Below are 17,581 nucleotides of genomic sequence, written 5' to 3'. Positions count from 1 at the left end.
CTCTCTCTCTCTCACACACACACACACACACCCCAGTCAAGACAGGCAAGCATTCGCTTGTGCACACAATAATCAATGATCCTCCCACACAGCATTATCCACCAACTATGGACACCCACGTGTCACCCACAGAACAATTAAAAAAAAAAAAGATCCAGGCAACCCAGGGAATTATACTCTTTTTTCTCTTTTCTCTCTCATTTTTTCCCCTCTAAAAAAGGCGTTTTGGAAAATATATTAAACCAGGTAAATTTTTACTTGTATGTTCACGTGGCTGGAGCAGATTGACAAGGAAAACAACCACAAAATAAATATTTTTGTTTTTGTTTTTTAAAAAAAGAGCATTTCCCTATACATTGTCTCTCTCTAACTTGACAGGGCTGCTTTCTTAGCCGGAACGGGTGCTGTTGGAAGGGGTGCTCTGGCTGGACCATAAGGGAACGTGGACCAAGCCAGGGCCCCGAAACTGGGGAAGTAAGGGGGTCAGAGTGGGGAGGGAGGAGACAGGAGAAGGAGCAAGGGCAGCTGCCCACCCTGAGCGGTCCTCTGTTGGTGTCACTTCTCTGTTTCCTAGGGAGGCGGCTCGAGGAGCAGTCAGTGTCTGGGAGGGCACCAAGGAGGCAGAGTACAAAAAGTAGGAACCACTGTGGGCAATCACGAAACAGCGCCGTTTTAAGAAATCTGGTTAAAAAGAATACAAAAGTGACTCCACAGAGAGGGAGGGAGAGCTCCGATCCCTCCCATGCTTGTCCCCTCTTGCTTCCTCGAAGGATAAGAATCACTTTTAAGGATGTGTTTGTTTCATGGTTTGGCTGGTTCTTTTTCCTAATCTCTCCCTTGGCTCCTCTCTTTCAACTGCATTCATTTTAGGAAGCACTGGCTTTGCAGATGCGACGCTGCTGAGCTGCAGCCGCCCCAAGGGAGTGTGTGTGTGTGTGTGTGTGTGTGTGTGTGTGCACGCGCGCACGCGCGCATGCACAGGGTGAGTGTTTGCATGTGTGCAGTGGCTGTTTCTTTCTCTCCTGCCTGCTTCAGTCCAAGCCCCGAGGTCCCATCTGCTGGGTATGGAAAGTCTCAAGGGAGCATTTGTTGGCACCAAGGCGAGAGCTTGGATGACCTCTGCACCTGGATTTCGGGCTCCCCTCCCGGCCCCATTAGCTACAGAGTTTGCCTGTCTCATACTCCACAGGGTTTGGCAGCTTGGAGTTGAAAGCCCTCAGGGAGGACTGGATCCTGCCCACCTCATTGTTGGCCAACTTGAGCCGGTGCCGGAGCAAGCAGGAGAAAAGGTCCAGCCGGACTTTGCCAGGTGGAGAAAGCTGGTTGACCCGGTCCCTAAGCTCTATGAGCTGCAAGAGGGCAGAGTCCTGGGAACCTTGAGTGTATGGGTAATCCAACTGGAGAATTAAGTCCCGGATAGCATCCGGGTCAAAGGGCAGGCTGTAGCCAAAGACCTGCAAGGTGTTGATTTTCATGTAGCCCAAGTTTTTGGAGGGGTCGGTCATCTCCAGGGGCTCATAGTAGATTGTCTCGTTGGAGCTGTCGTCCAGGGACTTGATTCGGCTCCGCAGGTAAACATGGACTGTCTCAAAGAAGGTCTTCCACCTGTTTCCCAAGGTGATAGTCCAGTTCTGGCACTGGGCAGTGGCATCCACATTAGTCCTTTCCCAGTCAGGGAAGGGGCCCTCATTCACGGGCATGAACCAGCTCTCAGAGTGGCTGCCCCCAAAGGGGTTGACGTAAATGGCCATGACGGGCTCCAGGGTGCTGTTCTTGGTGAGGCAGATCTGCAGGGACAGCGCCAGCATCACGTGCACCAGCCCGGGCTTGTACTTGTTGCTCTTCAGGGTGAGCAGCATGCGCTTCCTCCAGGAAGGGTCGAACCAGCTGCCCAGACGCATGTCGTTGCTGATAAAAATAGAGTGGACCTCGATGCGGCTGTCCCGTTTCTGCAGCAGGTACCTCAGCTCCAGGTCCTGTAGGTCTGTCTCCAGCCCCAGAAAGTTCTCCAGGGACTCGGCTACCTCTGGCCGGCACAGCCCTTGGGCCAGCACGTAGCCCGGGTTGCAGCTCCCACAACGTGTACTGTTGTCCAGAGCGCAGTGGGCACAGGCGGGCCCTTCCCCCAAGGCACACGGGATGGCGCCCTGGCAGGAAGCCTGGTCGTAGGGGCAGGTGCAGCTGTGGCTCTGTTCCAGGAAGGTGCCAGGGAAGGTGCTCTCTCCACAGTAGAGCAGGGACTGGATTCGGTTCCACCAGTAAGACAAGGACCTTTGGGAGAGGAGATAAACATGAAGCGAGAATCATAGGAAGCCACGCGCTGCCATCTTTCCTGAGGGTAGCAGGACATTGACTAACAGGCATGAAAGATGATGAGGAAGACAAAAGCCCGAGTTCTCTGAGTGATGGAAACCCCACCTGGCTACTTTGGAAAGATTGAGTACGGCCTGGGGCTCGGTGTCCGATGGGTCTGCACCAGAAATCCTTAAACCAACCTTGTACTGGAAGCAGCCAGGCTCATTCCTCCCAAGGACCACCTCACTCCTTTATTTAAAAGCCCACGGAGGTTCTCCAACATCTTTCCTATCAAATCAGCCTTCTAAATAAGGTCTTCCAACAACTGGCTCTCCATACTCCCCAACGTCGTGCCAGCTCCTTCCCTACTTCCCAGTCTCTGTCCTTTCTCTTCTCTCTGCTTCTGTCACTCTTCCACAAAGAAGGGGAATTTTCTATGACTGGCTCCCTCTTAAGATTTAGATTTCAGCTCTTATGGTACCTCCTCAAAGAGGTCTTCCATGAGTCCCCTTTCAGAAGAGCCACCTGTCACTCTCTGTCGCATCACCCTATGTCTCTGTAATTCATAGCAGTGACCAGTATCAGGAATTGTTGTGTTTATTTATTGCTGATTTTTTCACGGATGCCTCTCCTGTAAATGCCGTAAAAGCAAGGGACACTGCATTATTCACCAACACAGTCTCAGAAAGTAGAAATATTCTGGTGTTTGGTAAACATTAATTATTTGTTGAAAAAAACGAACCCATCCCAGAAACCCTTGCTGGTCTGTCTCTCCACTCGTGTTTCCCTCATCACCTGTGCTTCAGTTAGACTTGCCCCTCTGGGTTGCTGTGAGAGCAGCTCTGCCCTTCTGGAATGTTCCATCTCACGTGTACCAGTGCGTGTCCATCTCCTCCCGCACGATCTGGCCGAGACCACCTTGTCCAAGGTGGCTGTTCTCTCTGGCCTTTGCTTCTATGTGACCACGTTTCTGATTTATGTTCCACAAATATGAATGTGAGTGGCAGCTACATAGTTATAATTCTCTAGTTTTTATGTTTCTGTCTATTTATAAATCTTCCCAATTAATAAATATCCCTAATACCATTTAATAAAAACATGTTGAGTAAATGAGCAGATGAATGAGTGAGTGCCTGCGTCCGAGGGCCTGGGACCTCAGCTCTCTTTCCTTCTGAAACTCAGAGCAGTCACTCGGTAGAAACAATGCATGTGTGTATTTCTCATCCCTGCAATTGGTGTATGAGTTTTAACTCTACCCCTTTCTTTCCTAAAATACTTACTGAAATGGAAATAGTTGAGCATTAAAGTATTATTAAATTAACGTTTGAACCTACTATCATTTCTGTGAAAGTAAAATTAGCCTCTCTTTTTTCACTCTCTCTTTAGACACAACCCATAATTGAGAATGACATGTGAGCAGGTCAAGAGAACAGGAGCCTCTAAAAGGCTGTGTGTGGGTCTCCACTCCCAGGTGTCCCGTGTCGGACAGAGGGTCGTCTGGCCACAGCTGTTGGGGGTAGGTGCTAAGCTCTGGCATCTGGAGTGCTCACCTTTCCTTGGGTAGGCGGAAGCGAGGCTGCCGATGGCAGCGCTTGCAGAGGTTGAAGAGCCGTCGGACGATCCGATGGGTCTTCTTGAATAGCACTTTCAAGCTGTCTCCCAATTGCTGGTAGCGGTGCTGGAGGCCAGTGTCCAAGGCCCAGAACTGAGAGATGGCTGTGGAGTTCAGGAACCTGTCCTCAGGCAGCCTTTTCAGCAGGGCCTGGAATTCCTCTGAGGACAAGGACACAGGGCTGAGCTGAGGGGCAGCCACGCAGATCCCGGGAGGGGCAGGCGGATGCCCCCCAGCCCCAGCGGCCCTTGGGAGCCACTGTGTACAGGAGGTTCACAGCCCCTCTCCCAGGCCCGTTAGTTATTTCGTTAGTTTCCAACAGCTTTACTGAGAAGTAATTAACATACCATAACTATGACTCAGGATTCTTTCCCACCCTTCCTGTCCTTAATATGCTTCTGAATTTCAAAACAGATCTCTGTCACCACCCCTGGGGCCAGGGGACCTTCTTTTGCCAATGACCTTGGGACGCATCTCTGTTCCCCTGTATACTTCTGTGTAAGTCATTCCCAATGCTGTCTCTGGTCAGTCTTCTTCAATAACACCCCCACACCCTTATGGAAAATGTGAGACGCTTGTTCATAGGACCGTTCACAAGGCCAGCCCATGTGGACACAGAGAAGATGGAGGCCCCAGCTCGCACGTCTTCCTACAAACCCTTCGGTCTCTGAGACCAGCCTCCCCTCTCCCCATCCTTCGCTCTGACTCTAGCATACACTTCCTCCCTTTCAAGCTTCCACTCTTGGTCAGATACCCGTTCTTTCCTGTGGCAACGTGCTGTGTGGTTCTCAGCTCCTGGTGCAAGTCTGAGCTCCTCTCAGAGCTTCTGGGCATGACGCATTTTCACAATGCACGCTCAGGTCTCTGTCCATGGCTCTGGTCTTACATGGCACATGGTCCAGAGAGTCCCGACTGACTCATTAGCAGCAACTTATTGTGGTGAAATCCCAGCATCGTTTCCCCCACACTTAAGAGTTACCAAGCCTATCCCCACAGTTGCCAAAGGCAGCTGGGATTGGAGCACTGGAATCTGATGTTTCCCTTAGAGACTGAATGCCTTGTCTAGGGCTTGAAATAACAATGCCTGGCACCACGGCTCATTCTGATTTCCTAAGCACCTGCTTCTGCGTCCCCCAGAAGACTGGAGAATCACCTCCAGTAATGAAACTCACAACTAGCATGCGCATAGTTCTCTTTATAAAACACGCTCGGAAGCATATAAAAGTATAATAGGGTAAGCACCCACGTGCCCGTCACCTACAATTTGGCATTTTGCCATATTGGCTTCAGATTTTATTTTGTTTTAGGAAATAAGGCAAAGCAAATATACTTGAAAACCTCAAGCGGTTCCTTCATCTCCATCTAGTCGTAACCACGCTCTTGGATGTTTTCTTTATCATTATCACATTTTTTTAAATGTTTTCTATAAATGTGTTTATCCATAAAAATATTAAGTATTGTCTAGCATGTTTTTAAACATCATATAAATAGTATTAAATAGATATTATGTTTCAATAAATTATAGCATTATATGTAAATATTATATAAATATAAATATGTCTACAATATATAACCTTTTTCATCTCGCTTTGTTTTATCCAACATTTTTTTTTGAGATAGCTCCACATAACGTTCATTTAGTATTGAAATGTATGAATATACCACGTGCAGTTCTTTTTAACGTTGATTTTATCTAAACTATCCCACACAACCCTTCTCTCCAGCTGTCATTATCACTTTCCCTCTTTAACACATGAGGACACTGAGGCCTTGAGAAGCTGCATGGCCAATCCGAGGCCATCGAGCTCATCAGTAATAGGGTGACTGAGTCTGTTGGGCTGCTATAACAAAAGACCACAGGCGGGGTGGCTTATAAATAACAGAAATTTATTTCTCACAGTTCTGGATGCTGGACCTCCAAGATTAGCATTCCAGCATGGTCAGGTTCTAGCGAGAGCCCTCAGGGCTGCCTTCTCACTGTGCCCCCACATGATGGAAAGAAGGGGTGAGACATCTCTGCAGTCCCTTTATAAGGGCACTAATCCCACTCATGAGGGCTCTGCCCTCATGACCTAATTACTCCCAAAAGCTCCACTTCCTAATACCATCACTTTGGGCATTTGATTTTCAACATATGAATTGTGGGGGGACACGAACATTTAGAGCTTAGCACAGAGCAAGGATGCAAAACCAAGTCCTCAAAATCTAGGTCTCAAGGTAACATTCACATCAGTTACACACACCGCCAACAAGCACCACTTAGCATGTACTGGGCCTCCTGGAAGTATTTATGGACTTTGTCCATGCAGCAAGTATTTACCATGCATCTTACGTGCAGGCCCTGTTCTAGGCGCTGTGGAATCCATAGCAAACAAGACAGACAAGGCCCATGCCCTCAGTTATGTTTAGCTTAGCTTACTAAGTCCTTAAAACCTAGCTGTTTGGTAGGCATTATGTCCATGTGCATATAGAACAAAAAGAAACAACTCGGAGTGGTGAGAGAACCTACATGAGGTCACAGAGGCCGTAATAGGCTGAGCCAGGACCCAAGCTGAGATCCCCATCACCTTGCCCTGCACCTCCCAGCCACCTCCCACTGCCAGGGAGGACCTCTGGGACAAGCGACTGCTCACCTGACTCCTCAAATTGCCTGTTTTGAGTGGCCCAGGAGTCCTGGACCTGCAGCAGGCTGTCCTCCATGGCCTGGATGTCGGTGTCAGGACAGTTGCATTCTGGGAAGGTGGAGCTGCACTTGCACCAGCAGTCATTCTCCTTGCAGATGAGCTCCCCCTCAGAGCTGCACGTGATGTAGCTGAGCGCCGCGGCCACAAAGCGCTCCCGCAGGTACTCAGGTAACAGCACCTGCAAGCCTAGGGAAAGGACTTGTCAGGGAATCACCAGGCAGAGCCTGTTTCCCTCACCCAAGGCTGCAGCAGCCCAGCAGGGGTTCTGCTGCCTTGTGCATCCTCGGCCCAAGAGTGGCCACCCCAGGGCCTTATCCTGCTGAGCTGGTTGGGAGAGAGAGTTGCCGCTGCCCCAGTGACAGATGGGGGAGGATCTGAAAATGCAAATGGAAACATCAAAGCCCAAGGCTTAGTTGAACCCCTTAGATCAGCCAAATTGAGAGCGTGCATATCATATGCACGGGCTTATTGGCTACACATCAGCATTTCCAGGATGGAAACAGGAAGATGTTTCAGATAAAAGAAGAGCTTACAGTTCTCATGGGGGAGGAATCAAGCCTTGATGGGCTTTTTGCTTTGCCTCTGATAGCCATCCTGTTTCTAGCTTCACTGAGATTAGCGGCAGGCATCCTAGGATGTTACTGATTGCTGATTTTCCTGGGCCTCCCACCCCAGTCCTGGTGAGGGAGCAGAGGCAGGTATATGGGTACGTAGTGGCGTGTATGGAAAGTACTTGGTGTGCTTTCCATATACAATCTCAGGTAGCCCTTTCGGTTATGCTGAGGCTCTAGCAGGAGAGGAAATCCAAGCCCAGTGACCTCAGTGACCTGCCCAAGTCACAGTACTAGTGAAGTTGGCTTGATGACAGCCCCTGCCCTTGTCCCATCCAGTCACGCTGCATATAACTAGACCTGGTTCCCTCATTTCCATATGATTTAACTCTGGAGGAGATGTGAAAGTAGGCTAGTGATAGACACCCCAAGATCAGTCAGGCCTGGAGAGGTCTGACTGGCCTCAGCTCTTGTCATTCGCTTCCTCTGACCTTGCGTATAATCCACTAAAGCTTCCGGTTTCCCACCCATCTGTAGTGGATATTAGCTTATCAGTAGCAGAATACACTCCTGACTGCCTCCAAGCCACACGGGATGGCTGTTGGAAGCATTTCAAGGGATGAAGGAAGGACAGGCAAGTCTTTGGACACAGGCTGACAGGTTCAAGGTCAAACCTGCAGGAGGCTCCCCTCGTAGGGACATTTTGAGAGCCTGTGCCAGGAGAGTGAGCGACATGGGGCCTTCTGTCGCTTCTGGATATGATGAGCTTCCCTTTCCTCAAATGTCTGCCAGCTCTTTATTTGTACACCCTTGACCTTGTCTTTGGCAGGAAATCAGAGGCCCAAAGTATGTATCCCAGTCTCAAAGTATGTATCGCAGACCTCAACCTATAACTGAGAATTGCAGCAGCCATGGATGGCTGATGTTCTTGTTTGGGGTTTCCCTCCTACTCTGCACTGCTCCTGAATTCTCCCCCTTGGATGCTGTGCCCTCAGTGGCAGGCCTCCCCACACACCCTGTCCGCAGGCTTGCTTTCAACGCCCACCCCCTCTGCAAGTCCGTTCTTTCACCTCCCCCGTTACCTCCCTCCTCCTCACCACCACATTTCCCATTGCTATAAAATAAGTGCCTGGAGCAATGTCTGCATGAGTGATGGGCTATAAAATTAAATGGCATAAACTATTCCAAATGAACCACCAGAGATGCTGAACTTCACTCATCACTAATTTCCAGACGCAGACCCAGCCCATCCAGGAATGTAGGAGAAGAGGGATGCTAACTGCATTAGGTGCCTCTAAATAAGGGAGTCTTTTGCTCCTCTTTACTCTCTATTCCTTGATTCCTAAAGCATTTATGGGTTACCTCTGGCTCAGGTTGCCTGGAATTTATAATCGTAGATCCTGGGTGAGAACTATTGATTTTATAATACCAAGACAATAATATCTTAAGCAGAGTCCAATTCAGTTAGGCCTGAAGAAAAATGAACTCTTCCCGCTGCCAAAAAGCTCGGTTGGGATCAGTTTGCACAGCCCTGTCCTTAGGATGCTTGGGGACAGAGAGCAGGACCTGTGTGCCACCCCTATCTCCCAGCCTCCTGACCTAGTGTAGTTCCCTTTCCTTTCCTGTTTTCCTGTTTCCTGTTGGATCCCATTCTTCTCAAACTCTTGTCTTGGCTTTGATCACCCATGGAAGATTGTAGACTAATGACGGAAAGCAGGGACTGCTCTTAGGGTAACCATTGGTCCCACAGTTTGTATAGTTCTTAGTTGAGCTAAGAGATGGTGGCCCCATAACCATTCTGCAAAGGCCAGCTGTTCCCAGTGTGTCCTGAGGATAAAGCAGAGGTTTCTTTGGACAACAAAGTGGGTCACGGAACTAGGTCAAGGCTTATAAGGATGGATGTGCTGTTGCTGTAGGATCGGGACAGAGTTCTTGGAAGGACTGTGACGGGGGTGGATTTGGATGGTGAGTGGTGTGAGCAACGGGTCTTAGGTGTAGGGCAAACCATGTCAAAACTTTTCTCCAAAGAAGGATGGACAGTTGTTACATGCAAGTCCCAGAACTCTTGGTACTTGTTGTCTTAAGAAGGGCGGAACAAATGGGCCAGGCAGGAAGGACTTCCTGCTCTTTGGTGATCCGAGTTTCCCACCCGGTGGGAAAACCATCACTGCGCAACGTACCGAGTAACTGCACTCTGTTCTCCGGACTCTGTACCAGGACAGAGCTCACCGAGTCCAGGTTGTCGTAGTTGCTGCAGCCCAGAGGGCCAGTCCTGGTCTCCGTGACCTAGAGAGGGAAGGGCAGAGTGTGGATGTAGGTAATGAGGGGAGACTTCCCCTTGGCACGTCCCTTCTCCAGTCATTCCATCTCAGTCTGTCCTTGACTGGCCAAAGGAATGGCATGTGTTCCCCCACCCCAAGAGCGTGAAGCCACATTGCTTTCTTGTTGTAAGACCGTGCCTATCAGTGGTGTATGGCTGGCAGCAGCAGCTGTACATAGTGGGAGCTTTTCAGAGGGAGCCCAAAGGAATTTGTGTCTGGCAGGAGAAAATCCAATGTAGGCAGAGGGAGCTGGACCTTTCAGCTGGAGCCCCCTCCTTCTCCGCCCCCAGAGGAAGACAGGAGGCCAGATGTGGACGCTGTCAGCCGGCTGCTAGGCCCAGCTGCAGTCACTTGACATGCTGCTTACAGGCTTTGGGGCTCCCAAAGATGAAAAGCACTAGAGAAATATGAGTTATGGGTATTATTATTAGTATTAAACATTTACGTCCCACCTCGGCACTGAGAAGTCCTTAGAGAAAATCAGCCATGGGCTTACTGCATATTTTAATAAGTATATTAAATATACATAAACTCTTACAGGCATGTAATATTCCCAAACACCATGGAGTCATTTTAAAATATTATAAAGTTGGCCTATCAGTTTGTTCCCTGATGTTTAAAGTATAAGATGAAAAATGGGGAGCTTTACATGCACTGAAATAATTATGTAATAAGAATGATGGGGGCCTAAGGCCCTTACTTCTGCAGATCTCCGAAGGCTTTGCCAACAATCAATCAACCAATCAACGAGTATTTATTGAGCAGTCACTGCTTCAATTCCATACAATTAATCAAACATGCATGGAGTGCTTTTCCCCAAATTCTCTAAGGAAACCCACCCTGATCCCTCCGACCTCCTCCCCCAGCTCCAGACATCTCTGCTCAGCAGCAGGCATAGGGGCTGCAATTTTCCATCCTTTCCTGCGAGTGTTTCATTCATGTCTGGTCCCCTACACACCGAAGGCTCCAGAGAAATAAGCTCGCATTAATGGGGCTCAACAGCCATGAACAGTGTCTGGCACATAGTAGGTACTCAATAAATTGGAGAATGTATGAGTAGTAGGTTTCAGGCTTTGGGGGGTGGAGGGGCGAGTACAAAGACATACACGTTATATACTGTGTCCCCCAGGAGAGTACAACCTGTAGGGGAGACAGGTACATACACACATCCAAGTCAAGCAGAAGCCACGTGTCATGAGCTCGGAGGAAGGCCCAGCTCTAAACCAAGGGAAAGTGGGGACGGAGTAGCAGAGAAGATACCAACTGAGTTAGTCCTTAACTATAAGTAGGAAGTGAACAGGAAGAGAAGGAAGGGATAGGTATTCAGAAAAAAAGAAGGCGCAGTGTGACCTCAAACACATGGGTGTAAAAGTGTATATTGTATGCAAGGGTCTGGCATCCTGCTAGCTCCCATGGTGAGTACCAAAGGCTGAGTGACATCCTTACAGGGAATTCAGTATACTCGGGCTTAAAAAGTACACATGGAACAGAGTTATCAAGTAAGAGATGGTGTGACACTGGCTTAGAATGCAGTGGGGATAGAAATGGGAGAGATCCTTGTAACTTAAAGTAGTCACAGAAGGCTTCATGGAGGAGGTATGCTATAAATTGGCTTTGAAGGATAAGTAGGGGGGTGGGTGGGATGGGGGAGAGAACTGGGAGAAAAAAAGTAACTGCAGACAAAGACCAATGGCCAACGATAGACATAGTACATGAGAATCAGCAAGACGGCCTAAGTGAAGAATTGGACCAAGACCATGCCAGGGCCGGTCTTCTCTACCTGGATGGTCTAGAAAGCCCTATAAGAGCCGTGGCTAAGGACTAGCTCACTTGTTCTGGAAAAGCCTGCCCCTGTTGGAATGGGTGGGCTGAAGGGCAGAGGGGGATGGTAGGGGTGGTATTTGGGAGGCTTGCCTGGCCCCCAGCCCCAGGTAAGCTGGCCAGCGCGCTGTCGGGGTTCTGTACAGATTTTCTATGCACTCACCTGAGTCAGTCACTCAGCAGCATCAGGTCCAGGCAGGGAGGGAGCTGCACACCTTATGTGAGAACAGGACGACTCCCAAAGAGGTCAACAGAACACCCACTTCCTGTCCTTTGACTCTCCCTCCTGCCAATCCATCTCCTTTCCCACAGCCACCCCTCCCCCCACACACATGCACACACCGTGTTAGCACTCTGGGGCTGCCTCTGATACTCTCCTCTGACCTTCACTTTGCTGTTTCCAAGGGTCAGCTCCACAAGAGGACAGTTAGGTAAATCATTGAAAGAGTGTGCATGGCTTCACTTTATTAATCGTCGCACAAGGATAGACATGCGGACGACACAAAACCCATGGTGCCCACGTTCATTTCCTGTTAGAGAGAAGGCTCCAGGCCAGCTCTCCACAAGTGAGGGAAGCCCACTGTGGTTTCACTAGATCCCAGCCATTGTGTTTGTTCTGCTCTGTGCCACCTCTGTCCTCCCTTGACAAGTAACAAGTAGGGAGCTGGGAGGAGAGAGGGAGCTGAAGAGGGTCTGCTTGCAGATACTGCCTGAGCGCAGACTTGCTAAGCAGGATGGCCCAAGGGCCCCTCCCCTGCACGTGAGGAAAGTCCGAGTCTCTGCAGGGTTGGTCCGGAGATCCCTGTGCTCTCCTCTGTAGAAGAGGCAGACAGCTCCGGCAGATTATAAAGGGCTCATAGAGGTAATGGAAAGTGCAGTTCACTCAGGCACACACGTTCAAAGCGCCTCTCCGATAAGCTTTCAGAAAGGGAAAATAATTGTGTGCTAATTGGTCTGTTGACAGAGACCAGCCTGCCATCAGAAAGCCCTGATGGATCTCAGGTTCATTAGCACATCCAATTTTCCATAAATACCAGATCATGCGAACCCTCATTCCAGCGAGCCTGCTCCCCTCCCCCTGCACTTCACTTCCCCCGCTGCTCATGTCCTACGTCTTACCATCCTACCTACCTAGGGGCACCCCTGCGAAGCTCAGGGCAAGTACAATGGGCTTCTAATCGTGAGCGATAGGGCCGTGGCTGGAAAGCAGGGCTGATGGTGTGTGTGTGCTTAAATGCGCTGCAAATTGAATCCCAAACTGCTGCGGTGAGGAATTCCCACAGGTCATTTTACGGATGCTCTGTGAGAAGCACTCCCCTTGCCTTCCGGGGATCCACGTGAACTTTTGTGAGGGCCCTTTTCCGTCCTCTCAGAAGCATCTCATGCCCTCCCCACCAAGTTCTTCCTCAGCCTTCGGTTCCATAGAGGGTGTGCTACAACTAGGGACCAGGCCCCTTCTCCCTTTATGGCTCTGAGCCCTTCCCGGGAATGATGGACAGGATGGATAGGGAACCAGCCCTTTACAGTTTGCAAAGTGTTTTCATGTGAACTATACCTTTTGGTGGCACCCCAATCCTGTGGCCAAGTCAGGGGTGATGTTCACAATATTTATCGACAGGACAGGAGTGTGCTCACTAATTAGAAAAGGTGCCAAAGCAGGGTTCTGGAAGCTTCCCAAGGTGCAGTAGCCCTTTGGTTATTGTCAAGAGGGGTTGGGAGTTCCAGGGGAAGGATAAGTCGGTTAGGGTGGCACATGGGTGGTTCGGGTAAAGACTGTTTACCAGCTGATACGGAAGTGTTTTAATGTTTTAATAACTGTAGCCATATCCGCTGAATGTAAGCCCTGGGTACAGGTAAGCCAAATAGTTGGCAACTCCATGTTAACGAGTTCAATGACTTGTCAAGGTCACAGAAATAGCAAGCATCACGGCTGAAACCCAATCCCAGATCTTCTCACTTGAGTAAGTTTGTTTCTCACTAAACCATGTAGCCTGTCTTCACCTATCAAGCATTTTATTGAGTGTCTCGCCGTGTGCCAGACACTGGCCCCAAATTGCATGCATGCTGCCAAGGCCCTACTACTCTAAGCCCTCCTGCTGTGATGGGCGTGAGGAGGCAGAGATGGGCATGCAAATGGCTGCGGTGTAATGTGACAAATCGAGAGGTGGGCGCTGATCAGGGCAAACCTTGCCACAGATGGGCTCTCAGAGGAATATGTTGGATAAACAAAAGGGGGCAGGGGGCCTCTTTCTCTGGATTAGTGAAAAAAAAGTTGCTAACAAAGGGTAAAATGTAAGAACGCACCTGCTTAGGGAAATAAGGAACAGGCTGACATGCGGAGGGTTTTTCCTTCAGCAAAGCTGAGCAGATCTGCGGAGTCCCTCACCCGACTCGCTTCCACCCAGGTAAGGACAGTGCTGGAAACCAGCTCAAGTACCGCGAAGGTATGTCAGTGCGGGAAGTTGGTGGTAGGTGCTCCAGCACCGGCAAGAGTGTTAGCTGGAAAGGATGTCCTGCAGCCTGTTGGCCCTGGCTGGGCACACCTGTAAAGGCTAAGTGTGCAGAGCAGAGATGGTCTCTGGGGGAGCACGTTCCCTGTCAGGACGGAATGGGCAGGCCGACGCCATCAAGTGAGCAGAGCCAGGGGATGGGATGCCAGCTCTGACTTGGCTCCTTAGTGGCGAGGTGTGTCCTTGGGCAGCTCACGCAGGACTCTAGACCTCAGTAAGTTATATACAGATGAAGACTTGGAGGAGTGGAGGTGAGAGAAAACACGAAATGCTGCTGGTTTTCTCATGCTTCTCTGGGTGACCGGCATTGTGCTCCTCAACAGGAAACTCCAGGTCACTCAGCCCAGTGGGAACTGAATAGTCACCTCACGTTCCAGGTGTGCTTGGAGGGATTCCGAAAGGTGCCTCCAAGGATGGTGGTCGCTCTTTTGAGGAGACGCACGGTGGCGCTAGTTCTGAAAAAGTGCATCCACAGGCACTAGAATAGGTGTGGCTTAGGGTACCGGCCCATCTCTCACTCCATGACCCACAGACTTTACATAACAGGGGTTCCAGTAAGCCATGGTTGAGAATATGCAGCCCCTGCTCTTTGTATGGGACTAGGGTGGACTCTGAATTTTAAGTTCCAAAGGGTGATTGTGGGACACGTACAAGATGCAGAATAAATAATTATCAAGCACCAGGAACTGAGGATTGAACAAGAGAGTGGTGCCTGCCCTGATGGCATTGGCTGAGAGAGAAAACAGAAATATAATGTTCAGTCAGGGCAGAGGTTGGTCATGAGCAAGGCAAAGCTACGTGTAAGCGGAAGTCATTGATATACAGAAAAGGCTGGAATAAACAGAGGTAAGAACTGGGACAAGAGATGCAGGTAGATGAAGCAGGGGAAATGAAAAAGCAGAGACATGTGTTGTAACAAGAAACACAGAGAGCAATCTGGGAGCATTACTGTTTTTTTGTAAGTCCCCTGTGTCTGGATAGGATTTAGTGTCTTATCCTTGCAGATCTGTAATATTCTTCACCTAAGTCCTCTTAGTAAACCATCTTTATACTCAGGCTATCTTGAGTAGATTTGTTTCTTCCAACTAAATGTGCTTATATTTCAATGCACACACATTGAGAAGAGCCTAACTCAGGTGGAAAATGAGGTCAGTGACTTCATTCATTCACTCATGAATTCACTCAACAAACCTTTATTCGTTACCCACAGTGTGGCACGCTCTGTCCTCTTATTGGGAGCCAAAGATGAATACGACCCAGTCCCTCCCACAGGATCTCAGAGGTCATCGTGTTAGCTAGTACTTATAGTTCAACTGATAAGCCCTATAAAAGAGATATGGGCTTGAAACATGGAAGAGGGGCATTTAACTAACTTGGGAGTCAGGAAAGGCTTTGTAAAAGTTACCTTTTTGAGCTGAGCAAAGAAAGGTGAGGAAGAGTCACTCAGGTGAAAAACTAGCATTGGAAACAAAACAGACAGCAGGTGTCAAGGAAGGGAGACGTAAGAGCACGGTATATTTGAATAACGGCTAGGTAGTTAGACAGGCCTGGGTTGTGTAATATAAATGGTAAGTGAAGGGTCGAGGGGGAAAATGGGTCTGGAAGTGTGTAAAAGGATTGTTTAGAGATAAAACTAAAAAGACAGCAAGAGTAGATCTTCACTGGCCTTACAGTTTTCTTAAGAAGAAGAGGAATTATCCCTTTTCAATCTCCAACTGTCCTGTAGCTGATGTTTCCATATATTTCCTTTTTTGGATTTTCACAGAAGTCCTTCAATTATTCTAATCAACATTTTTCGGAAGAGCATACTGAGGTTCAGAGAAGCTTGGTAACTTGTCACAGCCCTGCCGTGAGCAGTAGCAGAGCTCAGACTCTTGGATTTGAGCCTCTGGTCACTCTGCCACCCTGGCTGGGGTACAGTGGCTTGGGCTCTGTTCCATATGCCGTTAGGAGCCATTGAAGGAATTTAAGCAGGGAGATGATATGATATGATGATTTACACTCATGCCAGCAGCACACAGAGGGAGAAGAGCTGAGAATGGAGGCAGGAAGACTAGTTTAAAGATAATACGAGAAGATCAGGTAGGAGTTGAAAAGTCCTGAATTATAGGAATGGTAGTGGGCGTGAAGAGCAGGCAAGGGCACATTGAAGACACGTAAGGGAATAATTCTAGTGATGGATGAAGGCATCCGTGGTAAAGAGGGAAATGAGGCCAGGAGGGGTGATAGAAAGTGAAAACTTGGTCAGGTCAGAGGATGAGAAGGAACATGAGTGGAATTTTTGAGTTGCTGACCCAAGCCTACCTTGCATTTCGAGACAAGACCATTTCTTTTCCAACTTTAACACAGCCCACTACAAGACTGAAGGGGGAGAAGGGCTCCCCAGAGTTCTGTCTTCTTGGTAAAACACAGTCCACGCTACTAACAGTTCTATTTCATGATTTTAAGCTGCCTAAGGTACCGGCCTCCCAAATGTACTGTAAATCTCTGTCAACTTTGGTCATTGTCTCAGACTCTCACTCCAGACACTGTCCGTTCCTAATCTGACGCCTTTCCTTCTGTTAACTTCCATCGTGCTCTCTGAGTCTCATCACCGGTCCTCGGGAAGGTCTCCTACCTCCTCAACCTCTGCTCATGCGCCCTCTTCATCTTTCTGCACCATCCCTGGCCTAGCAGACCCAAGGCATGGTTTCCGGGCAGTCTCCTGTGGTGGTGGCTGTCTGCTTCCCCACGCCTCACACTCCTGGGTGTGGAGGTGACATGGATCTGCCATGTGACATTCTGACATGATTTCTCCTCCATCTTGAAACCGTCTCTGGCTCCTTTGAAGCCAGAACCATCGGGACTCTGTCACCCATCCCTCCTCCTGGTTGCAGTCTATTTTTTCTGTTACTTCCCCTCACTCATTGAGGAGGTTCAATAGCTTCCCACCACCTTTCTCACCACCTCCAGGGCTGTGCGTTCCTGTTGCCCTCAGCATCCAGGTAGGTGATCCTTTAATCCCCTGGCCTCCCAGGTCCCTGGCCTCCTCACCTCACCTCCTCACCTTGTCTTCCAAGCCTGTGTTCACCACCCACACCCACGGCCATGCCCCAGCACCTGACTCGTTTGGTCGCTACACTCCTTCTATTATAGAATCTCAATATGACAAATCACACACTTCTACCGCCTCTAGTCTCTTCCCTCTAAAAAGTCAGCAACCCTACTTAATGTCAACAGTAATTGTAAAGCAAATAAAAAAAAAGAACAAAACTTCTTAGACTTCCAATCTTTTGACCTGACTGACTTTTCACTTTCTATTTTTTCTTAATGCTCTCAAATCCCTTGGTCCATCACTGTAATCATTCCTTTCTATATACTCTCAGCTCCCTGGCCTCTTTTTTCTTTCATCTTGTGTACACACACACACACACACACACACACACTCACACACACACACACACACACACACACACACACACACACACCTTGGTTAAATCCAACTCTTCATCTATTCCATGCCTGGCTGAACACGACATGCTGAATGTAGAGGATAAACTCACAACTCTGCTGACTGATCTCATGTTACAGTTACGGCCATGAGTCTCACAGGGGCACTCAGTGCTGCCCAACAACCCACCATGTTTATCTGGTCACCTGATGTGCCTAACTCCTACTTTCTGAAAAGACCATTTCATATGTGCTTTTTCTCAACAAGCCCTCTTCCTTTGAGCTAAGAGCTTTGCTTCTTATTTCATGGAGGAACTAGTCAATCAGAACATAACCCCTGCACCCCCCACATCTGTCT

At 49.0% G+C, this 17,581-nt stretch overlaps 1 protein-coding gene across 1 annotated transcript in view; it reads right to left on the bottom strand.

Moving 5' to 3' along the window:
* Positions 1–237: 237 nt before the first annotated feature.
* Positions 238–17,581, bottom strand: part of BRINP2 (BMP/retinoic acid inducible neural specific 2) — a 90,135-nt gene continuing 72,791 nt past the window's right edge. The window contains exons 5-8 of the mRNA XM_019728423.3: positions 9,323–9,428; positions 6,541–6,777; positions 3,846–4,068; positions 238–2,271 (exon numbers count right to left, since the gene is read on the bottom strand). Coding sequence (XP_019583982.3) covers positions 1,155–2,271; positions 3,846–4,068; positions 6,541–6,777; positions 9,323–9,428 — 1,683 coding nt within the window. The 3' untranslated portion in view covers positions 238–1,154. The remainder of the gene's footprint in view (positions 2,272–3,845; positions 4,069–6,540; positions 6,778–9,322; positions 9,429–17,581) is intronic.

Source organism: Rhinolophus sinicus, chromosome 11 (assembly GCF_057876585.1).
Source record: "Rhinolophus sinicus isolate RSI-liver-muscle chromosome 11, RSI-T2T, whole genome shotgun sequence".
In the NCBI taxonomy this organism is placed as follows: domain Eukaryota; kingdom Metazoa; phylum Chordata; class Mammalia; order Chiroptera; family Rhinolophidae; genus Rhinolophus; species Rhinolophus sinicus.
This window is presented reverse-complemented; position numbering and strand designations above follow the sequence as displayed.